This window comes from Caretta caretta, chromosome 2, assembly GCF_965140235.1.
Source record: "Caretta caretta isolate rCarCar2 chromosome 2, rCarCar1.hap1, whole genome shotgun sequence".
NCBI lineage: Eukaryota > Metazoa > Chordata > Testudines > Cheloniidae > Caretta > Caretta caretta.
This window is the reverse complement of record NC_134207.1, coordinates 148,487,570-148,509,138: the sequence shown is the minus strand read 5'-3', so window position 1 is coordinate 148,509,138 and position 21,569 is coordinate 148,487,570. Positions and strand designations below refer to the sequence as shown.

The window sequence follows — 21,569 nt, the reverse complement described above, 5'->3', positions numbered from 1 at the left end:
AGTCAATTTTAAGAGCTCTTTAGATCGGCGGCAGGGGGTTGGTTGTTTAGACGCATTCATTATAAAATCGACGTAATGCTGCTAAATTCGACCTGACCTTGTAGTGTAGCGTAGTTACTTCTGGCCAAATATTTCCTCATTCAGCAGAGCTTCCTGAGTCACTTCTGTAGCCAAATCTTTCTTTGCAATGTTTTGCAGTGTGCTGGAGGCTGGCTCACTAGTGAATAATTTGAATTTTTGAAGTGTCATTAGCTCTTTATTTGCATCAACATGGTCACCTTGCTTTTGTGCTGGTGTTGATTCATTGTATGTCATTTGAAGATCAGATCCAAGACTGAACGATTTGCTGGTTTGGATTGCAATTTGGGTACATAGGTTATAGGAGAGAGCCCATCTGCTGAGTGCTAAGGCCATAATTCCGATACCTTTAATTCCTTCTCTTTTACCAGTGACATTGAGGCACTCTTGAGAGTGATCCAGATCTACCTGAGAAAGGGATGCGATGGAATTTGACAGGCACTAATAATGTTTGTCTCTGAAACAGGTTGAGCATGTAAGATAATTAACTCATAAGTACCATCAAGATGTAAAACAAGTTTTTCTTTGAAGGTTGCCGTATGACTTACAAATGAATGTGGGACCTTTCCACCAGTTTCATTTGAGAGAAAACAATGAATACATACCTGTGAAAGTTCCAAAACACAGCCTTTTTCTGCTCAGTGCTTTAACTCATTTCTAAGCCAGACCATTGCCAAGTCAGTTCCACTGTGAGGGATTTGATGCTTAGTTTTTGTTGCTTTTCTCAAGAAATGCTTATAGCAATTGGGTGGTATTTCCCTTCTGTGATTATAAGGTCACTTACACCAGCTACATATAGACTGAGTTCATGTTCATACTCTGCTACCTCAAGTTTTTTTTTTTTTCATTTTGAATGTTGTTACAGAAAAGTTTTTTTGTTTGAAATGTCCATCCTGACAGAAAATTCAAAGACTCCAGTTCATTGGGGGAACCTTACTCTGAAGCACTGTTGAGGTTTTGGTGATTGTAAAACAAGATTAGATTTGCTGTTCACCCTTACTGGTTGATGAAGTAGCTTCAACAGATTTACGAAGTCTGCTAATTTTACCGTTATTTGTTTATATTGATAAATGTCTGCATTCAGATGGAAGAGCTATTTGGAGTCTGTCAATTGCATCCCTGTTTTGGAAATCCCTGAGTTCATCTTGCGTTGGCTGCCTCTTGTATTGTAACCAATACCTGTTCCTAGAAGCAGAAATAATCCTTTTTCATTGTTGGCAAATAATGCAATGTCCATAAGATAAATATTGAGGGATACTTCAGGTATAAGATTGCATCTGTTTCATCTTTAGAATAATGACGATGAAAATAAATATAATTAATAACTACCACATGAATATTGCATACATAATAAATATTTGCTAGTATGTATCTTATGCCATGCCATAGGTATCCAAATCAATACTCAACTCATTTACACTGTAAGCAAAAGCCAGTTAGGTTAGATTAGTGTTTCGGCTAATGATTAGCTAATAATAATTTATATTTTTGAAAGAGGAGAACTTATGGAAATAACTATATCATAGTGTGTTGTGTATGATTCTTTGTGTAATCCTTATCAGTGCATTTAACTCCTCCAAAAATACCTGGAAAAGTAGTTAGTTTACTTAGTCGTAAATGTCATTCTCACTGCAAAACCTAACAAAATTTAAGTGCATATCATCACATGACTAGAAGAAGTAGAGTATGATCTTCAGCAGATATCATTCCCTGCATTTTCTGATAGTACAGTATTCCAAATTGGGAATGTATTCCATATTTAGTATCTCTCTTTTACTTTCTGTTTGGTTTTTTTTTTTTAATTACAAATGGTAACCGTTTTTCTTTTTTGTTTTTACTTATCTTGAAGTTCAAAATTCAGTTTGGTAAACATCATTTTCAGATTCAGCCCTTGGTTTTAGGATTAGTTATTTATTTAGTTAAAATTCTTTAATTCCCCCCTCCCCCAACTTCACCCATTGGCAACGAAATACTTCCTCTCAGGCTATTTATGCCTTTGGTGTTCAGGCAAAATCTCTCTAGACTCTGAGTCCTGTCTATCCTTCTGTGATGCTTCTGTGCCCCTGAATGATGGGCACATCAAGTGCTTTTCTTGTGGATGAAAACCATATCCCAGATCAGTACTCCATCTGCCACTCCTCAGAAAGGACATAGAGATCCAGGGATATTAACCTCTAGCTTTTCCTGTTCGAGCATTCAATGGGAGCAGCAGATTCTATGATGAGTGAGACCCAAACAGAAGTGGGACTGTGGCCCTGTGAGCTGGGACTCTGATCACCTTGAGCCACTGGTACCAGTGATGTGGATGTGGCTCGAGCATCTGCTGCCTTTCCAGACACCTCTGAGCCCAGCACTGGCTCCTGGTACTGCCTTGAGCTTTTCTAGCTAGGGCAAAAAGAAGCACAGCTCCAAAACTGACTCTAGACATCAGGCTCCCTCTCTGACACAGATTGGAAAAAAAATTGGTCACCATGTCCATGACTCTTCTAAAGTCACACCTTCTAAATCAGTGACGAGCCTGGCTCTACAATCACTCCTGAGACCCCCTTACTGAGCGTGCCAATAAGTATGTTGCCACTAACCATATCCAGGGAAGCTCTCCTGCTTTAGTACTGATTTCCTCTGTGCCAGTCTTGGTGTTGCAACCATTGATACCAATCATACTGGTACCAACCAGATTTTCAATATCAGTGGGTTCTTCTGAGTAGGCAACAAGAATCCTAAGTCTAGTACCAATTATGATACCAAGACCCACGATACCAATACCTATAGTACTCTCACTCCTATGGGCATTATAGTGCCCCCTCATCCTAGAGCACCAGTAACACCAGGGAAATCTGACTCCTCTTTGACATCTATTCCATCACCTCTTCCTCCCCATCAGCCCATTAGGGAGCCATCATCTGAACCCAACCCTTGTTCATCCTCACAGAACTAAGGCTGAGATCTCATTCTCTGGCTAGACTCCGGAGCACAACTAAGCCATCTGATCCAACATGGGTGACAGGAATAGAGCCCCTAGAGGATTAAGGAGAGGGAAGTGTTGACTACCAAGAGGAAGATGTCTTCTAATCCGCCTGCAGTTTCCTCACTATCTCCTCCCCCGTTCTGGAGGATACTGGAACTTCAAATATCCTTTCCCCTCCAGATGACTTGAAATTCTTCCAAGATCACTTGAGCCATAGTGCTAACACTCTGGACATACAACTCAAAGTTGTTTAAGACAATTGATGACATTTTTTGATCGTCTTCATTCTTCTGCAGCTGACAGACTAACTATGCCAATCAATGGTGGGTTTGAGCCTGTCAAGGCAAATCCATCCTGTATATCTCCCACAACTAAGGCCATGTCTACACTGCTGCAGTCGATGCTCTCTCCCATCGACTCCGGTATTGAAGCTGCCCGAGAAACATCTCCTGTTGATACAGCACGGTGTAGACACCTTGGTAAGTTGACCTAAGGTACGTTGACTTCAGTTACATTATTCACATACAGAAGTAGCGTAACTTAGGTTGACTTACTGTGGTAATGTAGACAAGGCCTAAGAGAGCTGATCAGCATTACTAGCCCTTCCCCTTCCCTCCCACCCAAGAGGTTTCAAATATTTCTACATGAACTAAGCTGTGTGCTGTTAGGTATTTGGAGTACATGAGAAATCTAAACAGCTGGCAGGTCTCAAAATGACATTGTAGGACAATGACCCCAAAAGGCTGGAACTCTTTGGCTGAAAGGTCTGTTCTTCCACCAGTCTCCAAATGCACATAGTAAATTATCAAGTTGTTCTAGTGAAATGTGACTACCTCCAGTGGAATAAAGTGCTTCAGTTTCTGGAAGAGCTGGAGGCCAATTTGTCAAGACAGTGTTGCTTCTATCACATCTGCCTGTGCTATGCCTACCTCAGTTTCCATGCACAAATTACCATGATTTCAATGCTCTGGCATTTCTAAAGAAGTCTAGATAATAGAAGACCTGACCTTTAAGGGGCTGCAGCTATTCCACAGCAAGACAGATTCTGCTGTCCATACTCCAACTCCAGAGCCACTCTGTGGTCTTTGGGCCTCTATATCTTATCTCTAATCCAAAGACATACAAGTGTCAAGTGCTCTTCAGACAACTTGCTTCTCTTACCAACAACAGAAGACAGTTGGCCTTCTTGAAAAGGCCTCATTGTTCAAGAAGTTCAGCCTCCATTGGTACTATCCACATGGCATCATCAACCAGGCATCAGGTTTGATGACTTTTGACAAGAGCCCTGTACCAATTCTTGTGGATCCCCTCATTTTGGCAATAGCCTTGCCTTTCTTTTGTCAGCATAGGCTGGAATCACGATGGACTGGTGGGTCCTGGAGATAACTGACAAAGACTATTTAGTGTGATTCCATCTCTACATATTCCTCCACCCACTTCCTCATTCCTCTTCAGGGATCCTTCTCATGAGACATCATTAAGAAAAGCAGACTCCCTATTGCAATATGAGCAGTAGAAGAGTTGTCGCAGGAGGTTTTATTGCTCTTATTTTCTCATCTCGAAAAGGTCTCTGCTCCATTCTAAATCTGAGAAGACAAAACAGATTAATCCACCTTAAGTTCAGAATGGTGACCTCAGTCTCAATTATTCCCTCAGAGGACCACCAAAATTTGTTTGTGACACTTGACCTTGAGGACACCTATTTTTACCTGGCAATTTATGCAACACACAGAAAATACTTGCATTCAGTAGTAGAGAAACAACCACTACCTGTATACATTTCTACCCTTTGGTCTGTGCACAGCACTAAAGGGGTTTGCCAAACGAATGACACTCGTGGTTGCTCACTTACGACATTCAAGGCATTGACATACCTCTCCTGACAATTAGCTAATGTGAGGAAAATCCTCTTGTGACACTCTGTATCTATCTACAGTACCCACCTGCTGAAGTGAAGAAACAGATTGACAGAGCCGGAAGAGTACCTAGAAGTCACCTGCTACAGGTCAGGCCCAACAAAGAAAATAACAGAACGCCACTAGCCATCACCTTCAGCCCCCAACTAAAATCTCTCCAACGCATCATCAAGGATCTACAACCTATCCTGAAGGACGACCCATCACTCTCACAAATCTTGGGAGACAGGCCAGTCCTTGCTTACAGACAGGCCCCCAACCTGAAGCAAATACTCACCAGCAACCACACAACAGAACCACTAACCCAGGAATCTATCCTTGCAACAAAGCCCATTGCCAACTGTGTCCACATATCTATTCAGGGGACACCATCACAGGGCCTAATCACATCAGCCACACTATCAGAGGCTCGTTCACCTGCACATCTACAATGTGATATATGCCATCATGTGCCAGCAATGCCCCTCTGCCATGTACATTGGTCAAACTGGACAGTCTCTACGTAAAAGAATAAATGGACACAAATCAGATGTCAAGAATTATAACATTCAAAAACCAGTTGAGAACTTCAGTCTCTTTGTTCCCTTGATTACAGACCTAAAAGTTGCAATTCTTCAACAAAAAAACTTCAAAACCAGACTCCAATGAGAGACTGCTGAATTGGAATTAATTTGCAAACTGGATACAATTAACTTAAGCTTGAATAGAGACTGGGAGTGGATGGGTCATTACACAAAGTAAAACTATTTCCCCATGTTTATTCCCCCCTTGCACCCCCCACTGTTCCTCAGACGTTCTTGTCAACTGCTGGAAATGGCCCACCTTGATTATCATTACAAAAGGTTCCCTCCCCCCTCCGCTCTCCTGCTGGTAATAGCTCACCTGAAGTGATCACTCTCTTGTTACAGTGTGTAAGGTAACACCCATTGTTTCATGTTCTCTATGTATATAAATCTCCCCACTGTATTTTCCACTGAATGCATCCGATGAAGTGAGCTGTAGCTCATGAAAGCTTATGCTCAAATAAATTTGTTAGTCTCTAAGGTGCCACAAGTACTCCTTTTTTTTCTGTATCTCAAAGTAGCACCCTGGAACCCCCATATGCACCATTGTGATATGACTATAATATGTTTTGTACAAAGTTTGCCTTGTGAGATATCATTTTGTAAGTCTTGATCTGTTGAACAATAATATCGTGTTGGATTTTATGCACGATTGTATGTGAAATTATGAAGTATTTCTATGTGTTACTGAAATATGCCTTTCAATTGCAACAAAGGAGGACTCAGACAGCGTTAATGGCCCATCAAGAAATATGCCTTTCAATTGCAACAAAGGAGGACACAGACAGCGTTAATGGCCCATCAAGAAAACAATCCACTATCCCGGAGGCTTCTTATGAAGGCACATACAAAATGGAAACTGCTTGACTAATGGGGACTCACTGACCCCCATGTCACAGCAAGCATCTTTCTAGCAGCTGGAAGAAGGTATGAAAAGAGACAGTGATATCACCACTTGGCATTTCTACTTCCCCCCCGCACCCCCTTATCTCAATACCTAGAGGAAAAAGACTTTGAACTGGGGAGGAATGGTCCCAGCCTGGAAAGGGACTCCAGTCTGTGTATTGAGGAACTGTAACCTGCATGTACCATCTGTTAGGGTGAGACATTGCTTGATTTAAATCTTGCTTAGTGTGCTAAGTGAAAAAGGAAGTGATATTTTACCCCTTTAATCAACACAAGAACCAGGGGTAAAATAACACTTCCTTTTTCACTTAGCACACTAAGCAAGGTTTAAACCAACACAAGAATTAGACTGTGAATTTATTTTTGTTTCTTAGGTAACCAACTTTGATCTCTATGCCTGCTAGTTAAAATCACTTAATCTGTTTTTTTGTTGTTAATAAATCTGTTTTATAGTTTACCTAAAACTGTGTTTTGGTGGAAGTGCTTGGGAAATCTCAGCTCAGATTACAAAGGCTGGTGCATGTCCACTTTCCTATGAAGAGGAGGCAAACTAAGTAATGAACTTACACTGGTCTGGCTTCTGACCAGTGCACAACAGTACAGTTTGGGGGTGCAAGGCTGGGGAGTTGCGGGGGAATTAGCTGGAGGCTCTATTTTGATGGTTCATGAGTGGATGCAAGATCATTCATGTAACACAGTTGGGTGTATCCCTTCCTGTGGATGTCTGTATAAGTGCAGTGGCTGTTAGGCTTGTAGCTTGACATCAGCATCAAGAGGCAGCCCAGATTGGTGGGACAGAGGGCTTAGTAGTCCCAGAGTCCAGGTTGCACCCCAGGGACCCATCACAGAGGTGAGGTGACCAGTTCTTTATGCACAATCCTGACCTCATCTCCCTGGGACTCAAGTAAATTAAAGTTAACTCCAACGCGAATCATAAAGTTTACAGAGGTAGTCATGGACTCAAAATAAGCAAAAGTTTACATCCCTTTGGAAAAGTTTTCACTACAACTTCATCTCTAGCCTCCAAAAACTTCGAGAACTTGCCTCAGATTTCTGGGGCATAAGAACATAAGAATGACTATACTGGGTCAGACTAATGGTCCATCTAGCCCAGTACCCTGTCTTCTGAGTGGCCAGTGCCAGATGCTTCAGAGGGAATGAACAGCACAGGGCCATTATCAAGTGATCCATACACTATCATTCATTCCCAGGTCATTGATGGACCTATGCTCCATTAATTTATCTTATTCTTTTTTAAACCCAGTTATAGTTTTGGCCTTCACAGCATCTCCTGGTAACAAGTTCCACGAATTAACTGTGTATTGTGTGAAGAAGCACTTCCTTATGTTTGTTTTAAACTTGCTGCCTATTAATATAATATAACCAGGTGACCCTGGTTCTTGTGTTGGTTAAAGGGGTAAAATATCACTTCCTTTTTCACTTTCTTCATGCTATTAATCGTTTTATAGACCTCTCCTCCCTTAGTCATCTCTTTTCTAAGATTAACAGTCCCGCTCTTTTTAATCTCTCCTTTTATGGAACCTGTTCATTTTTGTTGCCCTTTTTTGTTGTTCTGTCCAATTCGAATATATCTTTTTTTGAAATGGGGCAACCACAGTACAGTAGAACCTCAGAGTTACGAACTGACCAGTTAACCGCACACCTCTTTTGGAACCGGAAGTGCGTAATCAGGCAGTAGCAGAGACCGAAAAGAAAAAAAAAATAGCAAATACAGTATAGTACTGTGTTAAACATAAGCTATTAAAAAATAAAGGGAAAGCAGCATTTTTTTCTGATAGTAAAGTTTCAAAGCTGTATTACGTTAATGTTCAGTTGTAAACTTTTGAAAGAACAAGAACAGGTATAACGTTTTGTTCAGAGTTATGAACACTTCAGAGTTATGAACAACCTCTGTTCCCAAGGTGTTCGTAACTGAGGTTCTACTCAATTCAAGGTGTGGGTGTACTTTGGATTTATATAGTGGCATTATATTTTCTATCTTATTATTCATCCCCTTCCTAATGGTTCCTAACATTCTGTTAGCTTTTGTGACTGCAGCTGCACATGGAGCACATGTTTTCAGAGAACTATTTATGATAATTACAAGATCTTTCTTTCAGAGGAACAGCCGTGTTAGTCTGTATTCGCAAAAAGAAAAGGAGTACTTGTGGCACCTTAGAGACTAACCAATTTATTTGAGCATGAGCTTTCGTGTGCTACAGCTCACTTAAGAGCTAATTTAGAACCCATAGTTTTGTATGTGTAATTGAGGTTATTTTTTCCAATGTGCATTACTTCACACTTATAAGCATTGAATTTCAACTGCCCTTTTGTTGCCCACTTATAAAGTTTAGTGAGATCTCTTTGTAACTTGTCACAGTCAGCTTTGGACTTAACTGTCCTGAATAATTTTGTATCATCTGCAAACTTTGCCACCTCACTGTTTATCCACTTTTCCAGATCACTTATGAATATGTTGAACAGCACAAGTCTCAGTACAGAGCCTTGGGGGACCCCACTGTTTACCTCTATTCTGAAAATTGACCATTTATTCCTGTACTTTGTTTCCCGTCTTTTCACCAGTTACAGATCCATGAAATCACCTTCCTTTTTATCCCATGACTGCTTTGTTTGCTTAAGAGCCTTTGGTCTGGGACCTTGTCAAGGGCTTTCTGGAAATCCAAGTACACTATATCCACTGGATCACCCTTGTCCACATGCTTATTGACTCCCTCAAACAATTCCAATAAATTGGTGAGGCATAATTTCCCTTTACAAAAGCAGTGTTGACTCTTTCCAACAACTCGTGTTCATCTGTGTGTCTGATAATTCTGTTTTTTACTATAGTCTTAACCAATTTGGTTGGTACTGACATTAGGTTTACCAACCTGTAATTGCCAGGATTGCCTCTTGAGCCTTTTTTTAAAAAATTGGAGTTACATTCGCAATTCTCCAGTCATCTGGTATACAGGCTGATGTAGGTGATAGGTTATATACCACAGTTAAAAGAAAAGGAGTACTTGTGGCACCTTAGAGACTAACAAATTTATTAGAGCATAAGCTTTCGTGAGCTACAGCTCACTTAATCAGATGCATGAGCTATAGCTCACAAAAGCTTATGCTTTAATAAATTTGTTAGTCTCTAAGGTGCCACAAGTACTCCTTTTCTTTTTACGGATACAGACTAACGCGGCTGCTACTCTGAAACATACCACAGTTAGGAGTTCTGCAATTTCATATTTGAGTTCCTTCAGAACTCTTGGATGAATACCATCTGGTCCTGGTGACTTATGACTGTTCAATTTATCAATTTGTTCCAAAACCTTCTATACTGACACTTCAATCTGGGATAGTTCCTTAGATTTTTCGCCTGAAAAGTGTGGCTCGGGTATGGAAATATCCCTCACATCCTTCACAGTGAAGACCAATGCAAAGAATTCCTTTAGCTTCTCTGCAATGGCCTTGTCTTCCCAGAGTGCTCCTTTGCACCTAAATTGTCTAGTGGCCCCACTGACTGTTTGACAGCTTCCTGCTTCTGATGTATATAAACAGATTTTTGCTGTTAGTTTGTCTTTTGCTACTTGCTCTTCAAATTCTTTTTTAGCCTGCCTAATTATACTTTTACACTTGCAAGAGCTTATTCTCCTTTCTGTTTTCTTCAGCAGGTTTTGACTTCCGATTTCTGAAGGATACATTTTTGCCTCTAAGCCCCTTTTGACTGTGTTTAGCCATGGTGGCGTTTTTTTGGTCCTCTTACTATTTTTTTGTTTGGGGCATACATTTAATTTTTGAGCCTCTGTTATGGTGTTCTTAAAAAGTGTCCATGCAACTTGCAGGCATTTCACTCTTGTGACTGTTCCTTGTAATTTCCTTTTAGGAGTCTCCTCATTTGTGTAGTTTCCCCCTTTTGAAGTTAAATGCTACTATGGTGGGTTTCTTTGGTATTCTTCCCCCTACAAGGATTTTAAATGTTATTACATTGTGAGTGGTAATACCTGCACCACTTATGTACACAGGGTGTCATGTACGTAGATGGTGCAGGTTGCCAGCCTTCAGTCCTGGTCTCCTGAATTGGTGGTAGGACAAGATAAGGAAAAAGGTACTCTTTCGTGGAGTTGGAGTGGGTTTTTTCCATTACACTAATGATACATGAAGAGCTCACCTAGACTACTTCCAGATGCTGAGCGTTTGGTTCCCACAAGTTTCATCTCAGAGCTTACAAAGGAACAACTACATTGGAATGATGTTCCTCCAAAACATTCCTGCCTCTGCTGAAAGGGAGCCACAGTCCAAATTCTATAAGACAATACTATGCCATGCATTATACTTACCAGGAAGAGGGAGCAAGTTTATCTCTTGTCAGTCAAGAAGCTTTTGAACCTTTGGAACTGCTCTATCTGACATCAAATTGCACCCTGCATCTCCCAGGTGTGCACAATGATTTATCAAGTTATCTGAGCAGGAAATATATGACCAATCTTAGAAATCCAGGTCTGGAAGGGACCTGAAGAGATCAGTGTACTCCGTCACCCTGGGTTGAGGCAGGATTAAATATACCTACACCATCCTTGAAAGATATTTGTCTAATCTGTTCTTAAAACCTCCAAAGACTCTGTCCAACAACCAATATTTCACAATTAGGGACTGCTAAGATTGAACTCTTTTCCACCAATCACATCACCAAATTTGCACTTTTTCAGTCCGGGGGAGGCACAAGTTCAAGTTTCCTACACAATGTTTTCTTGATACCCTAGAAGAAGGACTGCTTCTACTGACTTTCTTAGTACTTTTGTTAGGACTCTGCGTAAGGCAGGGTGCAGCATCTGTGATTCTGATAGCCCCTGAATCAGCCAGACAGTTTTCATTCTCAGACTTGTTTTGTCTATCAAGATGGCTCTCAATTTCCTCAGCTGACCTGCTCCATCTTATCTCTGAGTTCTGGACAAATTTTTCACCAGGATTTTTCACCTATGCTTGACTGCCCCGATATAGATTGGCTAAGCAACATGGACAAAAGTTGCCCTTCAAAAGTCAAAGCAGACTTCCATAAGAACAATATACGAGTCCAGTGGAAAAGATGTTCTCTGGGCCTTGGAACAGCACCTTAACCCACTAAAAGAGCTGGCTGAGGAGATCTTTGGCCTGCTGATAATTTTTAATAAATCATGTAATACCAGGGAAATTCCAGAAGACTGAAAAGCAGTTAATGTACCAATATTCAAAAAGGCGAGTTAGACCAGTTAGCTTGACATGAGTTCTGGGCAAATTAATGGAAAAACTGGTGTGGATTCAATTAATAAAGAATTAAAGGATAGGACTATAGTTAAACCATTCAATATGGTTTTATGGAAAATAAGTCTAGTCAAACAAACCTGATTTAATTTTTTGAGATGACAAGTTTGGTTGATGTAAAAGACTTAGGTTTTTGAAAGGCATTTGACTAAATACCACATGGCATTGTGATGAATAAATTATCACTATACAGTATCAATAAAGCATATGTTAAGTGGATAAAGAAATTGGTAGCTCACATCTCAAAAAGTAGCTGTCAATGAGGAATCATTGTTGAATGAGGATGTTTCTAGTGGGATTTCACAGGAATCAATACTAGGGCCAATGCTTTTCAACGTTTTCATTGATTTGGAAATAAAATCACTGCTGATTAAAATTTGCAGATGACCAACAGATTGGCAGAATGGTAAATAATGGTGAGACCGGGGCAGTCATGCAGAGCAATCTGGATTGCTTAATAACCTGAGGCCATAAAAAGAAATTTTTTTACTACAAAGATATATTTAGGAACAAGGAATTGGGGCCACAGCTACAGTATGGGGAACTGTATCCTGGAAAACAGTGACTATGAAAAGGATTTAGGGGTCATAGTGGACATGTAACTCAACACTTTCCCAATGTGATTCTGTGGCAGAAATGGCTAATGTGTGTATAAACTGGGGAGTAGTGAGTAGGAGTAGGGATATGAATTTTTACCTTTATATATCGTATGGCTAGACCAATTGTGGAATACTGCATACAGTTCTGGTGTCTGTGCTTTTAAAAGGGTGTTGAAACTTTGAAAAGGGTACAGAAAAGAATCACAAAGTGATTTGAGGGCTGCAGAACAATGCCTTACAGCGGGGGTGCCCAACCTACGGCCTACATGGCCCACCAGAGCATTTTGATAAGACCCTGCAGCCTGCTTCAACACAGTATATTAACAGCCACTTCATTAGCATTTGTCGTCATGTTTACATCATTTTAATTTACATAAGTGTGTAACTGGACAATACTGTACATAGAAACAACCTACCTAAATACATACGAAGCAAGTTGAACTTAAATATAAGTCAATGAACTTAAAATATAAGTCAGTACAGGTGACTTTAAATCTTATTAAAATATGTGGAATCTGTTTGGCCCACACAAGGTTATACTTAGGTTTATGTGGCCCTCCTATGTAATAAGGTTGGGCACAGGAAGAGACTTTGGGAGCTCAGTCACTTTAGCTTATCAAGAAGATTAGAAGGTGACTTAATTATGATATATAAATTCCTTCACAGGAGAAAATACTGGCTTACTAAAGGTGATTTTAATCTAGCCCAGAAAATCAAATAGATGATGTGTTGCCTATGAGGAGAACTGCTTAATGGAGACTTGTAAAGTAGCAATATGAAGTTCCAAACACCTTTACCAAGCCAGGTTTGGGGTGTGCCTTGTGAATTACTGCACAACAGAAGAAATCCTGCTTTCCAGTAGGATTGTGAGGGGGATCTCAATGAGGGAGATGCTTACAGAGATTCTCCTCTCTTAAGTCACAGGAGGAAATGTTCTGGCACATGGGTGATCAAACATAACTATTTTGCTGCCCCAAAAAAGTAAGTGTGCATTAAACGGTACAGTCAAATTCCTATTTTAGAATCACATTCACATAAAGTCTCCTCATAAAGAAAAGGAGTACTTGTGGCACCTTAGAGACTAACCAATTTATTTGAGCATGAGCTTTCGTGAGCTACAGCTCAAAGCTCATGCTCAAATAAATTGGTTAGTCTCTAAGGTGCCACAAGTACTCCTTTTCTTTTTGCGAATACAGACTAACACGGCTGTTCCTCTGAAACCTGTCATAAAGTCTCCTGTTACAAATAAGGTCTTGGTCTATTACAAGTCCATTTAAAAAATCTAGTTTAATTTTCATTATTCATTTAACTCTTTGCATTTCTCTCAGGTTAGGTAATGAAAATGGATCAAGGATTTGCTTTAATTTTACATTGAAATATAACAATATAAGCCAATCAAAAAGAGTCGTTATTTGCTTGTAACAAAGACTGCTGTTCAAAGGATGGCCATGATATAACATGAATTTATTTAGCTTAACAAAGAAAAGATTTAAGGGTGACTTAATTACAGTCTGTAAGTACCTACAGGGGGAACAAATATTTAATAATGGGCTTTTCAGTCTAGCAGTGAAAAGTATAATGCTAGAAATTGAGGCAACACAAATTCAGACTGGAAATAAGGCGTAAAAATTTAATTAACCATTGGAACAATTAACCCAGGTCATGGTGGATTCTCCCTCACTGACCATTTTTAAATCAAAGATTAGATGTTGTCTCTCAAAGCTATGCTCTCGGAATTATTTTGGGGAAGTTCTGTGGCCTGTTATACAGGAGGTCAGACTAGATGATCACAGTGGTCCCTTCTGTCCTTGAATATTTCATAGATTCATATATTTTTAAAGCAGTTCTATGCAAAATTTGTGTTTTTTCTTTTCAGCTTTAATAAAATATATACGACCGGTATTTGTGTCTCGGTCAGACCAGGATTCTCGCAGAAAAACTGTTGAAGAGATAAAGAGACGTGCTCAATCTGATGGCAAATGGCCACAGGTATGGTATAACCTCTTTTATGTGATATTTGACATTTGTTGGTTTTGAGAAACAAATTTTAGTCTTTTTTTTTCTCCATAGAGGACACGCTAGACCAGTGGTTCTTAACCTGGGGTGCACGCACCCCCTGGGGGTGTGAGATACCCTTTCTGGGGATGTGAGGCCAGATTTTTTTTAGAAGGTAAATCTTCGAAAACACAAATTAAGCACAGGCACATAAGTACAACTATTTTGTTTCATCAAACCTATATATTTATTAACATACTTTTTTTTAACAATTACTGAAATATACAAACAAAAATATATCTAGGTTTAAAGAGCTGACCTACTTCAACAATTTTTGATAAGGGGTGTGAGAACATATTTTGATTTTTGATAAGGGGTACGAGAACATATTTTGAGAACCAAAGGGGTGCAGGGTGCAGTAAAGGTTAAGAATCACTGCACTAGACCCAGATGCTTTTTCTCCATGAATGCAAGATTTAAAATGTTACTTGCAGAACATGTTGCTAAACTTAAAAAGGAAGCTTACAAGAAGTGGAAATTTGGACAGATGACTAGGGAATAGTATAAAAATATTGCTAGAGCATGCAGGGGTGTAATCAGGAAGGACAAGGCACTATTGTAGTTGCAGTTAGCTTGGGATGTGAAGGGTAACAAGAAGGGTTTCTATAGGTTTGGTAGCAACAAGAAGAAAGTCAGGGAAATTGTGGGACCGTTACTGAATGGGGGAGGCAACACAGTGACGGCTGATGTGGAAAAAGCTGAAGTACTCAATGCTTTTTTTGCCTCGGTCTTCACAGACAAGGTCAGCTCCCAGACTGCTGCACTGGGCAACACAGTATGGGGAGGAGGTGAGCAACCCTCCATGGTGAAAGAACAGGTTAAGTACCTTTTAGAAAAGCTGGATATGCACAAGTCCATGGGTCCAGATCTAATGTATCCAAGGGTGCTGAGGGAGTTGGCTGATGTGATTGCAGAGCCGTTGGCCATTATCTTTGAAAATTCATGGCAATCTGGGAAGGTTCCGGACGATTGGGAAAAGACAAATGTAGTGCCCATATTTAAAAAAGGGAAGAAAGAGAACCCGGGGAACTACAACCTCACTTCAGTCCCTGGCAAAATCATGAAGCAGGTCCTCAAGGAATCCATTTTGAATCACTTGGAGGAGAGGAAGGTGATCAGGAACAGTCAACATGGATTCAGCAAGGGCAAGTCATGCCTGATCAACCTGATTGCCTTCTATGATGAGATAACTGGCTCTGTGGATATGGGGAAAGCAGTGGATGTGATATCACGAGGGACGTGATCGTTCCCCTCTATTCGACATTGGTGAGGCCTCATCTGGAGTACTGTGTCCAGTTTTGGGCCCCACACTTCAAGAAGGATGTGGATAAATTGGAGAGAGTCCAGCGAAGGGCAACAAAAATGATTAGGGGTCTGGAACACATGAGTTATGAGGAGAGGCTGAGGGAGCTGGGATTGTTTAGCCTGCAGAAGAGAAGAATGAGGGGGGATTTGATAGCTGCTTTCAACTACCTGAAAGGGGGTTCCAAAGAGGATGGCTCTAGACTGTTCTCAATGGTATCAGATGACAGAACGAGGAGTAATGGTCTCAAGCTGCAGTGGGGGAGGTTTAGATTGGATATTAGGAAAAACTTTTTCACTAAGAGGGTGGTGAAACACTGGAATGCGTTACCTAGGGAGGTGGTAGAATCTCCTTCCTTAGAGGTTTTTAAGGTCAGGCTTGACAAAGCCCTGGCTGGGATGATTTAACTGGGAATTGGTCCTGCTTCGAGCAGGGAGTTGGACTAGATGACCTTCTGGGGTCCCTTCCAACCCTTATATTCTATGATTCTATGATATATCTTGACTTTAGCAAAGCTTTTGATATTATCTCCCACAGTACTCTTGCCAGCAAGTTAAAAAAATATGGATTGGATGAATGGACTATAAGGTGGATAGAAGGCTGGCTAGATTGTCGTGCTCAACGGGTAGTGATCAATAGCTCGAAGTCTAGCTGGCAGCCGGTATCAAGCGGAATGCCCCAGGGGTTGGTCCTGGGGCCGGTTTTGTTCAACATCTTTATCAGTGATCTGGATGATGGGATTAATTGTGCCCTCAGCAAGTTTGCAGATGATACTAAAATGGAGGGAGAGGTGGATCCCCTGGAGGGTAGGGTTAGGGTACAGAGTGACCTAGACAAATTGGAGGATTGGTCCAAAAGAAATCTGATGAGGTTCAACAAGGACAAGTGCAGAGTCCTGCACTTAGGAAGGAAGAATCCCATGCACTGCTACAGGTTGGGTACCGACTGGCTAAGCATCAGTTCTTTGGAAAAGGACCTGGGGATTACAGTGGATGAGAAGCTGGATATGAGTCAGCAGTGTGCCCTTGTTGCCAAGAAGGCCAATGGCATTTTGGGCTGCATTGGTAGGAGCATTGCCAGCAGATCAAGGGGAGTGATCATTCCCCTCTATTTTGCACTGGTGAGGCCATACCTGGAGTATTTCGTCCAGTTTTGGTCCCCCAACAACAGAAGGGATGTGGACAAATCGGAGAGAGTCCAGTGGAGGGCAATCAAAATGATTAGGGGGCTGGGGCACATGACTTACGAGGAGAAGCTGAGGGAACTGGGGTTTTTAGTTTGCAGAAGAGAAGAGTGAGGGGGGATTTGATAGCAACCTTCAACTACCTGAAGCGGGTGGAGCTAGACTGTTCTCAGTGGTGACAGATGACAGAACAAGAAGCAGTGGTCTCAAGTTGCAGTGAGGGAGGTCTAGGTTGGATATTAGGAAACATTATATCACTAGGAGGGTGGTGAAGCACTGGGAATGGGTTATCTAGGGAGGTGGATGTGGAATCTCCATCCTTAGAGGTTTTTAAGGCCCTGCTTGACAAAGCCGTGGCTGGGATGATTGGTTCTGCTTCTAGCAGTGGATTGGACTGGATGACCTCCTGAGGTCTCTTCCAACCCTAATATTCTATGATCTTTGAGTTATATTGTAACAATTTTTAGTCCTTGGAGAAAATTTCCATTGATACCAAAAATCGTCTGAAGCCTTTAAATTTAATCGGCAGCTGAGGTTCTTGCACTTGAATTTTATAATTGTTATGATATGGTACACTTTTGGGGGGAGGGAGGAAATAGAAAAAGAGGGACTGTTATGACTACTCTATTTCAGCCCGAAACTTTCTAGAAGTATGTGCATTTTTATTTTAAAATTTGAAGCATATTAAAAATTCTCCTGTTTTCTGAAGATGGCCAGTCTCGGGCTTTAGAATTAGCACTAGCTGTGCACCTATGTGATCCCTTTTCTCAGTAAGTGCACATATTAATAAGTCATATTTGATAAGCATATCTGCGAACATAATCTGGCAAACAAGTAGATTTTAAATAGGCATACATTTCTATTAGAGGAGTTCCTGATTTTGTGGGGTCCGTCAGTGAGAGAGGACTTGGCATGTACTCCCTTTCCTATACCATTAGCACCCCCAACAAGGGAGAAGAGGTTGGAGCCTTACAAAGTACCTGTGCATTAAAAAGTGCATTCCAATTGACATAAATAGGGTGGGTGTTGGTGGGTGGTCCTTGCCCTTTCTTTTCCTATCCATTGCCTTCACATTCAGAAAATCTGAACCAGTTTGGTTCAAACTAAAAAAAAACAAAACAAAAACTCCAACTCCAAAACCCTATTTTGGGGGAAACAAAGTACCTGAAAGATGAAAATTTGTGAACTGCTGAAAGACCTATAAAATTAAATATTAAGCAACCCAAATTATAGCTGCTCTTAAGCACACCAGGTATAATCCTGTAGTCAACATGAATAAGAAACAGAATACCTCAACGGCATAAGATAGTCACTCACCTCTATAAGTGTTTTAAGATTGGGACCTTAATACTTGATCCTATGGCCTTTGCTCAGCAACTCAAGTTAAAATAAAATGTAAACCAATCTTTTTTACTTCTGTGATTAAAATATAAATGGTATAGTGTAAGCAGTGTTTCCCAATCTCTTCGATGCCAAGCTCTTATTCAGGAAAATGAAACTAATTGCACCCTGTGCAACCTCATTGTGTGGTGCTTATAACATTTATAGTTTAACGTACATCTTTTCCATGCCCTGTTGGCAAGTCTTTTGCGTCCCCTTCCCTTCTTCCTCCCTGCCCCGTGACATTACAATCCAGACTGAGTAGCTGTGTCACCCTTGCCCTCTAACCTGGGGTGCCCTTTAAACTGCTTTGCTGCTGTAGCCTCCAGTCAGGACTGCTCGCAAACAGCCTCCAACATGTAAGTCACTCCCAACATGTAAGCTGTGTTTGTGTGTGTGCTGCAGCCAGCCCAGCCCCACCTTGGTTATGTTGCAGGGTGACCCCAATGCATCCCCTGTCCTAGATTTTCTCCCCCAAAATATATGTCCTGTACCACCCAGTTCTTTCCTGGACAATACAAACTTTAACATAAAGTCCCACATTTTATTAATAGAATTGGTATGCACACATCTTGTTACCCCAGATGGAATTTCACAGACACTTCGGTGTAAATACACTAGATTAGATAAAACAAGTTTAACTAAAAAGAGATTTTGGGAGTACAAGTGATGAGGCATTAAAGTCAGAAATGGTTACAAGAAAAGTAAAGATAAAACTTAACTAGTGCCTTATTTAACAAACTACACTAAGCAAAGTTTATTTCACCACATACTCTCAGCAGTCTCACTGACCAAGCTTCTTAGGTCAGTGTTACCAGATTTGTCCATTACCTTGGGGTACGCTAATTTCTTAGGGTTACTCTTCTGGGGGTGGGAGAAGAGGTTCTGTAATTCTGTCAATGTACTGCTTGTGTCACGTGTTTTCATATGGAGCTCTACTTCTCCCTTCTGCAAGTTCCCTCCTAAAGGAGCTGTCCTGCAGGATCTAGGTTCCTCCCGCCCAGGAATCACAGACACACACACACACACCATGTCTGTTAGCATGTGTGTGTGGTCCTCTGAGCGGACCGGGTCAGTCAGCACTCCCAAGCTTTCACCTTATATGCCCTTGGACTCAGAAGGCTGGGTCGAACAGCACTTCCAAGCTGCCACCCTCATATGCCACGGCCACCACACCAGAATAGAATATGCCTGAGCAGACTGGGTTGAGCAGCACTTTCAGGCTGCCACCCTTATCTGCCCCTGGACTCAGCAGGCTGGGTCGAGCAGCACGTTTAAGATGCCACCCTCCTATGCCACAGGTTCAGTACGTTCCTGTCCCCACTTTCACGTTACAGCTGTTCTGGTAGTAACCCACTTGATGAGCAAACCCCACAGGATTTTTGGGCACTACACGGATCTTTAGCTTAGGTAAGACGTTGCTGTAGAGCAAATGGGGAAGCCAAAAACACAAGGGAGGGAGGGAGGGAAGCAATCAGCTTAACCATAAAAGTTATTTATTGCCTGGTAATAACCATACAAGGAGTGCCAAGCAAACAAAACAGTTACAATATTAAATCTAGCTTAAATTTGATTACAAAATTCAGGTTTAGAAAACGATACCTGATCACCCTAGTCAGGGTTAGAAAGCTATACCTAGAGTAGGAAAAAAAACAAAAACAGAGAGAGAGAGAAGGAGGGAGAGTTGGGGTCTCACCACTCCGTGAAGCTTGAACTGGTCGGGGTTCCCAGGTGGTGGTGGTAGCTGAGGGTCTGGAGTGCTGGAGATAGGCAGAGCCCCCACACGATCATTCAGGAGAAGATACAGTCCCAATGGAACTGATTCAGATTTTGGATCCAGGCATCAGAACCCTTACTTGAGCGTGAGTAGTGATTTTTGTAGGGAAACAACAGTGGTTCAAGGGAGAACACTAGATTTGTTTATGGGTAAACTGATGGTTCAGAGGAGTATACCAAAGTCATTTTGTTCAGGCTAGACAATAGGAACTGATCATTCCTGGCTATGGGCGGTGTTCCTTCGAGGGAGTTCACAATACAATTAGGCAGCTTCAGTATTTTGGATACAAATAAAGGATTTATTACTAGATTTGGTGTGATAACTACTGAGCTGGGTGTGTGCAGGCGTGTGTTCATTAACATCTGGAGCAAAGATCCTCCATCATGCAGTGCTTCCCTGCTTTTCTGGTCCCAGAGTTCAGTGCGGTTCTTGCCTTGGAACCTCTGTTCTCCATTCTGTATGCTAATGGAGATGCCTCCCTGTCCCATCTTCGATGCAAATAAGGCTAGGAGAGTTGCCTTAATCCTGTCACCCTTGTCCGGAGGGGTTTAGGTGTGTCTCCCACTCTTTATAAGTCTTTCTTCTGGTCAGTTTTGGCTCAAGCAGAGGCTGGGGTGGGGCGTCCTTCGTGAGTCCGACAGGCTGAATACTGCGCCCTGGTACCCCAAGAACACGTCGCTGACAGGTAACATCAGGACCCCTTCTCCAGTTCAGTAGCTGCTTCCTTTGTTCCTTTTGGTGTAGTGAATCGATGGACAGATTCTTACATGCTCTGAATACTGAAGTAGTTATCAGTGTTGACATTTAAAGTATTGTTGCAAAGTTAGCACCTGTGGAAATGAATGTAACAGTTACATCTGAGAACCATTGGTTGTGCTATGCTCTCTTCAAACTCAAGCAGGCCTCTCTCCATCAGTTACACCTGGTTAGTGTGTTTTTTAAAATGAAACTGAGAATCTGGAAAATAGTTTGGTGGTCTGTTCCCCCTGTTCTCCCACCAACTAGTCCTTCATGCTGCCCTGTGCCGTGGAAAACAGTGGTTTAAAGAATAAATAAAATATCCTGTTCCACAGTTTGTGCCAGATTCTATGCATCTGAAAGTCTTCGTGACTTCAAAAGACCATGCTATCATTTAAACATTTTCTTTAATTTGCTTACTTTTTCTTAAATTACTATAATTCAAATGTGAGGAGTTTTAATATTGGTTTTGAAAAGATGTAAATACAACAAATATTCTGTAACAGTAAATTTTGTTTTTGCTTCAAGATAATGATATTCCCAGAAGGAACTTGCACAAACCGATCTTGTCTAATTACCTTCAAGCCTGGTAGGTATGAAGCATATCTTTCTTTATAGAATGTTCTCATATTGCAGGATTTTTAAAATATATTGGTTGCCATTGTAAACGGTTTGCTGTTATAGAATTTGAATAAAAAAACTGGTAATGAGGTGTGGTTGAAGTGGAAGTTTTTGATCCTATAGATGGACTCTAGTTTTATCGTTACACAAAACGTACATCTAATTAAATTACCATTTTTGACTGTTTTCT

At 41.1% G+C, this 21,569-nt stretch overlaps 1 protein-coding gene across 3 annotated transcripts in view; it reads left to right on the top strand.

Moving 5' to 3' along the window:
* Positions 1-21,569, top strand: part of LPCAT1 (lysophosphatidylcholine acyltransferase 1) — a 184,480-nt gene that overhangs the window by 26,715 nt on the left and 136,196 nt on the right. For all 3 annotated transcript variants that reach the window (XM_048839485.2, XM_075125481.1, XM_048839484.2), the window contains exons 4-5: positions 14,199-14,311; positions 21,287-21,347. In XM_048839485.2, the coding sequence (XP_048695442.1) occupies positions 14,199-14,311; positions 21,287-21,347 (174 nt within the window). The remainder of the gene's footprint in view (positions 1-14,198; positions 14,312-21,286; positions 21,348-21,569) is intronic.